At 36.6% G+C, this 14,226-nt stretch overlaps 1 protein-coding gene across 9 annotated transcripts in view; it reads right to left on the reverse strand.

Moving 5' to 3' along the window:
• The window catches only part of GRIK1 (glutamate ionotropic receptor kainate type subunit 1), a 428,591-nt gene that overhangs the window by 59,342 nt on the left and 355,023 nt on the right, over positions 1-14,226 (reverse strand). For all 9 annotated transcript variants that reach the window (XM_082460382.1, XM_082460380.1, XM_082460384.1 and 6 more), the window contains one exon: positions 1,096-1,203. In XM_082460382.1, the coding sequence (XP_082316508.1) occupies positions 1,096-1,203 (108 nt within the window). The remainder of the gene's footprint in view (positions 1-1,095; positions 1,204-14,226) is intronic.

Below are 14,226 nucleotides of genomic sequence, written 5' to 3' on the forward strand. Positions count from 1 at the left end.
TAGTGTGAACTCTCAAAGCTGTGAACTAATTATTTTCCACAGACATTTCAGCACTGGTGGTCACCTTTTACATTCAGCCTAATTAATCTTTGTTAATTTTAATTAAGCTATTTGGGGGTGAGGCATATTTAGGACCTTAAAAAAAATGTGTCTCAGTTAACAAAAGCAACAAAACAGAAATAGAAACCTTATCTCATTTTAAAAATCAATCGAAATATTTCAACTAAGTAAAACTGATTGTTCTCAAATCCATTCTTTTACATTAAGCTTTTTGTCCCCTACAGTGAAAAAAATGTTGGCTTATAGAGTTTTGGTGTTCAGGCAGTTGTTTTGGGGGCTTCAAAATCTTTTTTTTTAAGGTTCTAAAGGGCAAAGTCTTCACACTATAAGTGTTAATTATCCCAATGCATAGTTGTGAATACTAAAATTGGCGTAATAAAGAGGAGGCAAATTATTATTTTATTATTATTATTAATTAAATAGCTTACATTTGCATTGCTCTAAATAGTAACAAGAATGGAACTCAAATCATTGAGAGGTTGAGAATTACAACTAAATAAGACTAAAATCAGAACTCAACATTAAAATACATTTTTTTGGCATATTTCCTCCTAAAATTAGGGATGCAAAGTTAGTTTGCTTCAGTAAGCTTTTTCTATCCTACTTTATTTTGTCCCTCTGTCACCAGTCTCAAAATGGAGTAAAATTAAAATTCATTTCTAAGTAACCCTTGGATGCCATTCCAAATATAAATCATTGACAGCTTCTGATTTCCCAAGTCTAAACTCAATTTCTTAAAACCTTTGAGAAATGAGGCTAATGACATCCACCCCTAAGGTTATATATATGTAATAATATAATGATGCTTGTATATAAACCAAGCACTATATAACCATTAGCATTGCTATTAATAGCACACACAATTTAACAATCTAGCACATCAACATCGATCTGCATATCAGGGAGAGAGATCTAGAAAACTGGACATAAATGAACGTGCTGAATCACTTTATCATTCCCCTACTTGTTTGTGCAAGTAAAAATGCATGAGCAATGCTTTTTTTTAATTTTCAAATTTATTATTGAGGAGGTTACCTTTTCAGTTCCTTCCTCTTTGAGACTAATAATGTCCAGATCAAAATCCTTCCTCAAGCCATCGGTTTTATTGAAGGTGATACGCCCAGTCAAGCCATCCCACTGAGCCTATGAACAAAAGGAATGTGGCATTACTGTTTAACACTTATCATAAGCCTAACACCATTAAAACTGTAATACCTCAAATTCATCACAGTATCCAATTATTCGGTTTCATCATGGTGTTATAAACCATTGTGTTGGTTCAGTAACTTGATACCAGAACACTTCACTGTTTTATTAGTACTCATTTATTTCATCAGTTCTAACGTTTTAACATCAGTCAAATCTGTAATAGTGGCACTTTAAATGGGGAGTTTGGAAAGAATGACTGTAAAATGGTCTGCACATGGAGTAAACAAAATCTGGGAAGTCATAATATTCAGCTTTCCAAGGTCAGTCCAAGTACTTTTCAAGGTACTTCTCAAAGGAAGTAACTCCCTTTTTTTCTATGTGAAAAGGATATAATCCAGTGATGTATTATCAAAATTTTAGTGTGTTTGTGATTTAGTCTTTCCAGTGTCATTTGGGTATTATATTACTTTCCTGTGGCTGATGTAGCAAATTATTACAAGCTGGTGGCTTAAAACAACAGAAAGTTATTCTCTCACAATTCTGGAGGCCAGAAGCAGAAGTCCAAAACCATTATCACTGAGTGAAACCAAAGTGCCAGTGGGGCCATGTTCCCTCTGGGGGCCCAAGGGAGACTCGGTTCCTTGCCTCTTCCTGCTTCTGGTAGCTGCCAGCAATCCTTGTCTTGTGGTTGCATCACTCCAATCTCTGCCTCTGTGGTCACTTTGCCTTCTCCTCTTCTTCTTCTGTGTAATCTCCTCTACTTCTCTCTTATAAAGACAGTTGTGATTGCATTTAGGGCCTATGCAAATAATCCAGGATAATCTCCCCATCTCAAAAATCCTTCATTTGGAGTGACATCAGCAAGACGGTGAAATAGAATTTTCCTGGCTTCCCTCCTCCTCACAAGGAGAAAATTAACTACTATTCAAGGACAAGACACTACTGAGAGAATCCTAGAACATGGGGGTGAGGTTGAAGCACCACCCCCTGCCCCCGCCCCCGCACCACAGAGACCAAGAGAAACTGCATTAGAAGGTAAGAGAAGTGGCTACAGGATGACTGCATTGCTCTTTTCCCAGGTCAGCACAGCAACACACAGAGAGGTCTCCCCTGAGCCTCTGGTTCCTCCAGGGGGAAAAGAGAACCCAGAGGAAAACCAGCTCTCCCAGCGTTGTGGGTAACATTGCAGGAGCCCCTACTCTGATCTCGCACCTCAGGGATGGCTGGGGAATCTGTGGGGCTGGACCACTGGAAATCTGACCGTGATGGAGATGCGGGGAAGTGTTCGCAGTGACCACCCCACAGATCTTGGCAGACCAAGTTCATTCCTGCAGTGCCCAAGTAGTAATCCCAACCAGAGGCTTTACTTATCTGAAGAGTCTAGTTGGAGGTACATTCTGACCAGAGAACTAGGTAGGGTATAGATCTACTTGATTCAGATCCTCAAATGAGGAGTTTTGCCAGCTTTGGAGCCTGGTTTGCCCACATCCAGGCAAGGAGCTGAATCACAGCCTCACCTGCTGTGAAGATTGTCTTGTGGACCCATCTGACCAGAAGGGCTGGAGACAATTCTAGGAAGCTATGTGATCCAGTGGCACACGAACCAAGAGGTGAGCAGAGCCAAGAGTTTGCAGAACAAAGCCAGTGACCCTGTTCAGTTAGGGGACTTGTAATGTAGGTCAGCTTCAGTTAAAACAACAAACAGCTTTACTGGATTTAGAGTTGCTTGTCCTGCTGTGCCTGGACAAGGAATCTAATTCATAGTTCTTCTCATTGCTGAATACAGCCTTCATCTTGTCTGGCCAGGGAACCGAACTGGAGCACACAGAAATAGCCCATCCAACAGCCTTATGTACAGTGGTACTGGAACATAAAGCAGAGCTTATGGCTTTCCCAGTCTGCAGAGCAAAACTGATGGCCTCACCTGACCAAGGAATCAGTGCATACTCTTTGAATCCCCAAATAATGAGGGGGAACCCAGGCCCTGGGTCTTATCTTGCTGTCCTGCCAGGGCAAGGAAGCTAATTTGTAGCCCCATCTACTACTGTATGTAGTACCTAGTCCCAACATTCTAGTAAGCCTTACCAGAGAATCCAGGCAACCATGGAGCCCATCCTGTAGCCTTACTTGGGTAGGAAACCAAGCCAGCAGTCCCATCCAACTGTTCCCAGACAGTGCCACAATCCTCATCCTTGTCCTGAGAGCGTGAACTGTTGCTTTGTCTCAGAATAGACCATAATAGCAGGCCCCACCTGCCCAAGGACCTTACCAGCAGACACACCCAGAAATTTAAACAAAGCTGACTGGTCAAAAACTGTCTTTGCCAAAGCAAACTTGTAAAGTCTGGAAGAAGAACCCAAATAACCAAATGTGCAGATGCCAATGTAAGGAATCAAGGATCACAAAATATCAGGACAATATGACACCACCAAAGAAAACAAATAAAGCTCCAATAACTAAAAAATGGGGATCTGTGAACTGTCAGACAAAGAATTCAGAATAATCCTCTTAAACAAGTTTAGTAAACTACAAGAAAACACGAATAGACACTAAATGAAATTAGGAGAACAATGCATGAACAAAATGAGAAATATGATAAGGAAATAGCAACTATCAAAAAAAAAAAAAAAGAACAAACCCAAACAAAACAAAAAACCAAACAGAAATCCTAGAGTTGAAAAATGCAATAACTGAACTGAAGAATTCAGTAGTTTCATAAGTAGACTTGACCATGCAGAAGAAGGAAGGTCTGCAAGATAGGACAGTCAAAATTACCCAGTCAGAGGAGCAAAAAGAATTTTTAAAAAGTGAAGAAATCCTATGGGCATTATGGGACACAGTGAAAAGAAACAATATTTGCATTATGGGAATCCCAGAAGGAAAGGAGAAAGAGAAAGGGACAGAAAGTATATTTAAAGCAATAATGGCTGAAAACTTCCTGAACCTGGGGAGAAAAATGGACATCCAGATCCATGAGGCCCAAAAGACCCCAAATAGGTTGAATCCAAATAGGACTCATTATAATTAAACTGTCAAAAGTCAGAAAAAAATGATTTTTTTTAATGAGAGAGAATGTTTTATTTTATAGATACATAACTATGGAATATATATAGTTTTTTATATATATATATGTCTGTATATATATTATAGTATATATATAAAATATGGTTATACACACACATACATTCAAGACAATAAATTTAGTGGTTCTGATAACATAAAGCACAAAGATTTAAAATAATATTTGAATAATTACAAAAGTTTTCATACCAAACACAGTGCAGATCACTTATGGAAACACTTTCTAAGAACACTCATTTTTACTGATTCAATCTTTTCAAACATGATCTCAACCAATACAAAGAACTTAATAATGATGTATATAAATCACTATAAACGTACTCTAATTTGATCAATAAGGCTGTCAATTCAAAAAAATAACAATATTCATTTTCTTCCTCCTGGAAACAGGATTCTCTTCAGAATGGTTTATTATTTGTTGGTAACTTTCATTATCTTATGTTCAAGTTATACTTAAGAATTAAATAACTATATTGAATTTGTATTTTTCATTTTTTATTGAAGTATAGCTGATTTACAATATTATACTAGTTTCTGGTGTACAACGATTCAGTATTTTTATAGATTACACTCCATTTAAAGTAATATCAAAACAATGGCTATATTTCCCTGTGCTGTACAATATATCCTTGCTGCTTATCTATTTTATACATAGTAGTTTATATCTCTTAATCCCATACCCCTATTGTACCCCTTCTCCCTTCCCTTTCCCCACTGGTAACCACTAGTTTTTTCTTTATATCTGTGAGTCTCTTTCTGTTTTGTTATATACATTATTTGTTTTATTTTTTAGATTCCACGTATAAGTGATAATGTAGAGTATTTTTATTTCTCTGCCTGACTTATTTCACTAAGCATAACACCCTCTAGATCCATTCATGTTATTGCAAATGGCAGGATTTCATTCTTTCTTATGTCTGAGTAATATTCTTTATCCATCCATCTGTTGATGGACAGTTATGTTGTTTCTATATCTTGGCTACTGTAAATAATGCTGCTATGAATATTGGCATGCATGTATCTTTTCAAATTAGTGTTTTTCTTTTCAAAGAATTTTAAGAACAACAAGAGAAAGAGAGAAGTTACACACAAGGGAAACCCTGTAAGACTATTGGTGGATTTCTCAGGAGAAACTTTTCAGGCCAAGAGAAAATGAGATGAAATATTCAAAATATTAAAAGAAAATAACTGTCAACCAAGAATTCTATTCCTGGTGAAGCTGTCCCTCAGAAACAAGGGAGGAATAAAGACTTTCCTGAGCAAACAAAATCTGAGGAAGTTCATTACCACTAGAACTGCCTTACAAGAAATGCTAAAGGGAGTTCTTTCAGTCGAGAAAAAAGAATGCTAAATATCATAACAACATAAAAAGGTGGATGTTAGCTGAATCTACTGTGGTAATCAGTTCATAAGATCTGTAAATCGAACCATCATGCTCTTCTCCTTAAACTTATACAGTGATGTATGACAATTATTTCTCAAAAAACGGGGGGAAAAGATATATGAGAGAGGTGATCTCTCTCAGCCATGTGAGGACACAGCAAGAAGGCAGCCATCTGCAAACCAGAAAAAGAGCCCTCACCAAGAACCCAACATTTCTGGCACCCTGATCTTAGACTTCCAGCATCCAAAACTGTGAGAAATAAATGTATGTTGTTTAAAGAAAATGTCCATCGACAGATGAATGGATAAAAAGATGTGATACATATATACAATGGAATATTACTCAGCCATAAAAAGGAACAAAATTGGGTCATTTTTAGAGATGTGGATGGACCTAGAGACTGTCACACAGAGTGAAGTAAGAAAGAGAAAACCAAATATTGTATATTAATGCATATATGTGGAATCTAGAAAAATTGTACAGATGAATCTATTTGCAGGGCAGGAATAGAGACACAGACATAGAGAATGGATGTGTGGACAGAGGGAGGGAGTGGGATGAATTGGGAGATTGGGACTGATGTATGTGCACTGCCATGTGTAAAACAGATAGCTAGTGGGAACCTGCTGTGTAGCGCAGGGAGCTCACCTGGTGCTCTGTGGTGACCTAGATGGGTGGGATTGGTGGGGGTGGTGGTAGTGGGAAGGAGGTCCAAGAGGGAAGGGATATATGTATACATATAGCTGATTCACTTTGTTGTACAGTAGAAACTAACACAACATTGTAAAGCAACTATACTCAATTAAAAAAAAAAAGAAAAAAGAAAAATCCTTCATTTAATCATATATGCAATCTTTTTGTTGTTGTTGTTATATAAGGTAACAATTGCAAATTCCAGAGATTGGGGCATGTATATCTTTGAGGGGGGACCACTGTTCAGCCTACCACATGTATCAACATCATTTGAGGAACTAAAAATCACAGTAGTCTGCCCTTCACAGAACTGACATTGGAGATCTTTGGTAGTTTCATTAAATAAAAAATAGTGGCCCCAGAGGGTCTTGAGCTTCAATCATTAGGCGATTCTTGGTAAGCTTGCCTATTTGAGTTGACTTACAAATGAGGATAAAAGACAACTCAGTCCTTTGTTTACACTTAGCTATTTTCCCTCTCCTGACTTTACCAAATTCATCAGATATGTGTAAGATGTGAAAAAGATCCTGAGAGTTACACTATATCCACAGTGTTCACACCATGTGTGTATGTTGAATATATTTACCCATTTGCCCAAGAGGCAGAAGTAATGCAGTGGAAAGAGTATGAGTTTATCACAGAGCTGCTTTTAAATCTCTGAAGTATGACTTCAGGAAGATTATTTAACCTGAATCTGGTTTATCTCAGATTTCAGTGTTTATCCATGCAGGGTTTTTGAGAGACTTAAATGGCACTTAACACAATCCTTAACACATTGAATACATTTAAAAGTTTAACAGTGATTATTTTTATAAATATCTCTTATTTTCCTTCCCCACATTCATAACTCTAGAATTTGACTTTTATTACCTCCAATGTCAGTACTCATATGTGTAGTTTTTTTTGGTCTCTTCTGTATTTCATTTTACAAAGCAATATCAGATTCATTGTCCTGAAGTGTAATTTCATATTCATGCAATTCCCCTCAACACATAAAGTACATACTGAATTTATGTCACCTATAAATGAATCTAAAGCTTGACTTTACATTTGCAGTTGTGGTGGTTAATTTTATGTGTCAACTTGACTGGGTCATGGGATGCTCAGTTTTCTGTTTAAGCATTATCTCCGGGTGTGTCTGTGAGGGTGTTTCCATTTGAATCAATAAAGCAATTGCCCTCTCCAATGTGAGTGTGCATTATCTAATGCAATGAGGGCCTGACTAAAACAAGGAACAAAGAGGCAGAGGAAGGGAAACTTTGCTTTCTCTGCCTGACTGCTAAGACTGGGACTTATACCATTGGTGCTCCTGGATCTCATCTTCCTGGTGCCAGGAAGTATCTGGGAACACCTAGTGGTTTATAGTTTAGTAGGAATAAGCATATTAATGTATTTCAATGAAGCACCCAAGTGTGAGGATAAAAACTCGCACATAGTAACTAAAGAAAGAAGTATGGATCGTACTTATCCCAAGCGCAAGGAAAAAAAGAGAGCCAGTGACATGTTCCTGGAGGAAAGAATGCCTGAACTCTCAAAGGATGAGAAGTCAGTTGACCAAGCAAAGACTCAGACTGAGTAAAAGCATGAAACACAAAATAAATTATGTTTGCCATGGATCCATCATGTGAGGTAAGGAATGATGAGAAATGAGCCTGGGAAGGAGAGTAGGTTTCTGTTCCTAATGGTGCTGTGAATCATACTAATGTGCCTGGACTTTGCTCTATAGACATTTGGGGATCATTAGAGTGTTTCAAGCCTAGGAGTGTCATGGGCAGGTGTGTATTACAGGGAGATCATTTTGTCAGAATTGAGGAGGATGACTCAGAGAAAGTCAAGATTGTAAGCAAAAGGTTGGTTAGCAGGTAGTTCTCATAGAACAACATTTATGGAAATGTATTCTCATGTCTATGTATGAACATAGGGACAGCATAGTTCCTTCATTTTCCTGTCCCAACAACTTGTACACCATTAAGTATTCATAGAATGAGTTCCACAGCAGGATGGACAGAGTTTCTTGATGAAAGCATTGCTATTAAAGTTCCCACATAAAGAATATGTTATGGAACCAGCTTGTCAGGAACCAACACAATTAGCACAAAACTATTGTCTAACTACCATTCAGAAGGAATGGATATCATGAAAGAAGTACACTTTATCACTTGATAATACTGGAAGTTAAATCTAATTAATGTCAGGAAATGACATTACAACTCTCATCTAAGCAGCTTATATGGTCAAACTAGATGTGAGTTAAAGTGTTGTGACACATGAAGAGAAAGGCTTTTTATAGATCCTAGAACTTTGCCTTCAGAGTTTATTGCCAATGGAAGCCATAATGCTAAACATTAGTACCAGCTTTAAAACAGAGATGGCATATTTTTATGGTCAGTAGTAACACCTGTTGTTACACTTTCTGAGATGTAGGTAATCGCATTCTCTGCATTGGGACAAAAAAAAAAAAAAAATCAATATCAAAGGCAAGTAGGGAGCATCCTCTTGTGTATATTTAAGTACATCTCCTGATATTGCAATTTCCTTTTCCTCCTCATCATACCCCAGTCATACTTTTTGTACGCAGGTCACTCCTCTTTATTTTGCAAGTCAAAGGCTGGCTTCATAGGTTGATGGGTTAACTGAGAGTTGCTAAATAAGCTACTGCATTCAGGTTATAGCATTTGCCTGAGAGTGGAGAACAATTTGTCTATGACTTTGGTTCAGTGGAAATCTCTACTGGGTTAAGGGTTTGGACTAAGCCAGATTTCAAATTCCTTCTTCATGCTTCTAAAAATGTACAGTTCTAACCCTCTTCCTGATATGTTTGGAAAGAAGTAGTTATCTCCATTAAGTTCTATAGGATTTTCAGAAAGCTTTTTCCTAAAGGCAACTTTTCCTTCCTGGGGGTCATGCTGTGAGTCAATTTGATACATTGTCCAGAGCTTATAGAGCTCTCTGAAAATGTACAGAAATTGGTAGCATTTATCTCTTGATGTAGCATATACCTCATAGCATGGTCTTAAAACCCAGATCAGAAATCCAATTTTATTTCCGCTAAATGTGTCTATTGTGTCCCTTTGTTTGGATCCTGTTGTGCTGGTTTTATTCTTGAATTTAGTGTTCCAATCACTGGTGCAGAGTAACTCCCACTTCCCGTTTCTCTTCCCTGCTCATCCAAGTGGTAAAAAGTCCCCTTTTCATGCTCTAACAATGCTTCTTTTCCTGCCTCAATATTTACAAAGACACCCTGCCTGGTCCTTTACTGAACTGAAATATGTTTTGACCTTAGAAATCGGGTTTCCCTAACTGACACAATTACCTGTGTCTTTCTTCCTCCCAACCGTAGATGAACATTTTGTATATGCTCTTTTTTCAAAAACTAATTGTTGATAAGCTTTTATGAAATCACCAATGCATTATTGATCAGGGTGAATAGACAATGACTAATTCCTGGATATGATGAATAAGATCCATAAGGAATCCATTTTCTGGGCGAAGGCTGAAGCATACACAATTTAGATAATGATATATAATTATATTAGTCATAATTACAATTTGCTTGCCTTATGTAGAAGCATTTGCACAGAGGACAATTATAGTATACTTAACTGAAAACAATACTTAAACTATTGTCCCTATTTTAGGAAATAGCTTTAATTTCTACTCTGTATTAGACCTCTTGACAACAACTGCTTAATAGCAAGTGAGTCAAATGGTGTGACTTTCTTCTCTCTTATCAGACACATAATTTGATTGCCAAGAGACAAAAATTAAGAGATAAAAGAAGAAAAATAAAAGTTTTCATGAATGTTTCATTTGTATGCTCTTTCCCAAGATGATATTTATGGTCCAAATAAAATATATATATTTTAGTACTGAGGAAGTAAGTGGCTAGCATTTAACTCTAGGCTCTTGTAATAGTCAGGTTGTTTTTTTTTTTTTTGAATTTTTGAATTTTATTTTATTTCTTTGTTATACAGCAGGTTCTTATTAGTTATCTATTTTATACATATTAGTGTATACATGTCAATCTCAAACTCCCAATTCATCCCCCTCCCCACACTTTCCCCTCTTGGTGTCCATACGTTTGTTCTCTACATCTGTGTCTCTATTTCTGCCCTGCAAATCCGTTCATCTGTACCATTTTAGGAGCCTACTTTTCTTTTTTATTTTTTTAACATCTTTATTGGAGTATAATTGCTTTACAATGGTGTGTTAGTTTCTGCTTTATAAAAAAGTGAATCAGTTATACATATACATATGTGCCCATATCTCTTCCCTCTTGCGTCTCCCTCCCTCCCACCCACCCTATCCCACCCCTCTAGGTGTTCACAAAGCACCGAACTGATCTCCCTGTACTATGCGGCTGCTTCCCACCAGCTATCTATTTTACGTTTCGTAGTGTATATATGTCCATGCCACTCTCTCACTTTATCACAGCTTACCCTTCCCCCTCCCCATATCCTCAAGTCCATTCTCTAGTAGGTCTGTGTCTTTATTCCCGTCTTGCGTCTAGGTTCTTCATGACCATTTTTTTTTTCTTAGATTCCGTATATATGTGTTAGCATACGGTATTTGTTTTTCTCTTTCTGACTTACTACACTCTGTATGACAGAATCTAGGTCCATCCACCTCACTACAAATAACTCAATTTCATTTCTTTTTATGGCTGAGTAATATTCCATTGTAAATATGGGCCACATCTTGTTTATCTATTCATCTGTTGATGGACGCTTAGGTTGCTTCCATGTCCTGGCTATTGTAAATAGAGCTTCAATGAACATTTTGGTACATGACTCTTTTTGAATTATGGTTTTTGCTTGGTATATGCCCAGTAGTGGGATTGCTGGGTCATATGGTAGTTCTCTTTTTAGTTTTTTAAGGAACCTCCATACTGTTCTCCATAGTGGCTGTATCAATTTACATTCCCACCAAGAGTGCAAGAGGGTTCCCTTTTCTCCACACCCTCTCCAGCATTTATTGTTTGTAGATTTTTTGATGATGGCCATTCTGACCAGGGTAAGATGATATCTCATTGTAGTTTTGATTTGCATTTCTCTAATGATTAATGATGTTGAGCATTCTTTTATGTGTCTGCTGGCAACCTGTATATCTTCTTTGGAGAAATGTCTTTTTAGGTCTTCTGCCCATTTTTGGATTGGGTTTTTTGTTTTTTTGATATTGAGTGACATGAGCTGCTTGTAAATTTTGGAGATTATTCTTCTGTCACTTGCTTCATTTGCAAATATTTTCTCCCATTCTAAGGGTTGTCTTTTCGTCTTGTTTATGGTTTCCTTTGCTGTACTAAAGCTTTTAAGTTTCATTAAGTCCCATTTGTTTATTTTTGTTTTTATTTCCATTTCTCTAGGGGTCAAAAAGAATCTTGCTGTGATTTATGTCATAGAGTGTTCTGCCTATGTTTTCCTCTAAGAGTTTTATAGTGTCTGGCCTTACATTTAGGTCTTTAATCCATGTTGAGTTTATTTTTGTGTATGATGTTAGGGAGTGTTCTAATTTCATACTTTTACATGTACCTGTCCAGTTTTCCCAGCTCCACTTATTGAAGAGGCTGTCTTTTCTCCATTGTATATTCTTGCCTCCTTTATCAAAGATAAGGTGATCATATGTTCGTGGGTTTATCTCTGGGCTTTCTATCCTGTTCCATTGATCTATATTTCTGTTTTTGTGCCAGTACCACACTTTCTTGATTACTGTAGATTTGTAATATAGTCTGAAGTCAGGAAGCCTGATTCCTCCAGCTCCGTTTTTTTTCTAAAGATTGCTTTGGCTATTCGGGGTCTTTTGTGTTTCCATACAAATTGTGAAATTTTTTGTTCTATTCTGTGAAAAATGACAGTGGTAGTTTGATAGGGATTGAATTGAATCTGTAGATTGCTTTGGGTAGTAGAGTCATTTTCACAATGTTGATTTTTCCAATCCAAGAACTCCATCTATTTGTATCATCTTTAATTTCTTTCATCAGTGTCTTATAATTTTCTGCATACAGGTCTTTTGTCTCCTTAGGTAGGTTTATTCCTAGATATTTTATTCTTTTTGTTGCAATGGTAAATAGGAGTGTTTTCTTAATTTCACTTTCAGATTTTTCATCATTAGTGTATAGGAATGTTAGAGTTTTCTGTGAATTAATTTTGTATCCTGCTACCTTACTAAATTCATTGATTAGCTCTAGTAGTTTTCTGGTAACATCTTTAGGATTCTTTATGTATAGTATCATGTCATCTGCAAACAGTGACAGTTTTACTTCTTTTCTGATTTGGATTCCCTTTATTTCTTTTTCTTCTCTGACTGCTGTGGCTAAAACTTCCAAAACTATGTTGAATAATAGTGGTGAGAGTGGACAACCTTGTCTTTTTCCTGATCTTAGTGGAAATGGTTTCAGTTTTTCACCAGTGAGGACGATGTTGCCTGTGGGTTTGTCATATATGGCCTTTATTATGTTGAGGAAAGTTCCCTCAATGCCCACTTTCTGGAGGGTTTTCATCATAAATGGGTTTTGAATTTTGTCGAAAGCTTTCTCTGCATCTATTGAGATGATCATATAATTTTTCTCCTTCAATTTGTTAATATGGTGTATCACATTGATTGATTTGCGTATACTGAAGAATCCTTGCATCCCTGGGATAAATCCCTCTTGATCATGGTGTATGATCCTTTTAATGTGCTGTTGGATTCTGTTTGCTAGTATTTTGTTGAGGATTCTTGCATCTATGTTCATCAGTGATATTGGCCTGTAGTTTTCTATTTTTGTGACATCTTTGTCTGGTTTTGGTATCAGGGTGATGGTGGCCTCGTAGAATGAGTTTGGGAGTGTTCCTTCCTCTGCTATATTTTGGAAGAGTTTGAGAAGGATAGGTGCTAGCTCTTCTCTAAATGCTTGATAGAATTGACCTGTGAAGCCATCTGGTCCTGGGTTTTTTTTGTTGGAAGATTTTTAATCACAGTTTCAATTTCAGTGCTTGTGATTTGTGTGTTCATATTTTCTATTTCTCCCTGGTTCAGTCTCGGAATGTTGTGCATTTCTAAGAATTTGTCCATTTCTTCCAGATTGTCCATTTTATTGGCATAGTTGCTTGTGGTAATCTCTCATGTTCCTTTGTATTTCTTCAGTGTCAGTTGTTACTTCTCCTTTTTTCATTTCTAATTCTATTGATTTGAGTCTTCTCCCTTTCTTTCTTGATGAGTCTGGTTAATAGTTTATCAATTTTGTTTATCTTCTTAAAGAATCAGCTTTTAGTTTTATTGATCTTTGCTATCGTTTCCTTCATTTCTTTTTCATTTATTTCTGAACTTATCTTTATGATTTCTTTCCTTCTGCTAACTTTAGGGTTTCTTTGTTCTTCTTTCTCTAATTGTTTTAGGTGTAAGGTTAGGTTGTTTATTTGAGATGTTTCTTGTTTCTTAAGGTAGGATTGTATTGTTATTAACTTACCTCTTAGAACTGCTTTTGCTGCATCCCATAAGTTTTGGTTTGTTGTGTTTTCATTGTCATTTGTTTCTAGGTATTTTTTGATTTCCTCTTTGATTTCTTCAGTTATTTCTTGGTTATTAAGTAGTGTATTGTGTAGCCTCCATGTGTTTGTAATTTTTACAGATTTTTTTCCCTGTAATTGATATCTAGTCTCATAGCATTTTGGTCAGAAAGATACTTGATATGATTTCAATTTTCTTAAATTTACCAAGGCTTGATTTTTGACCCAAGATATTATCTATCCTGGAGAATATTCCATGAGCACATGAGAAGAATGTGTATTCTGTTTTTTTGGATGGAATGTCCTATAAGTATCAATTAAGTCCATCTTGTTTAATGTATCATTTAAAGCTTGTGTTTCCTTATTTACTTTCAT

Source organism: Balaenoptera physalus (genome assembly GCF_965194825.1).
Source record: "Balaenoptera physalus genome assembly, chromosome: 4".
NCBI lineage: Eukaryota > Metazoa > Chordata > Mammalia > Artiodactyla > Balaenopteridae > Balaenoptera > Balaenoptera physalus.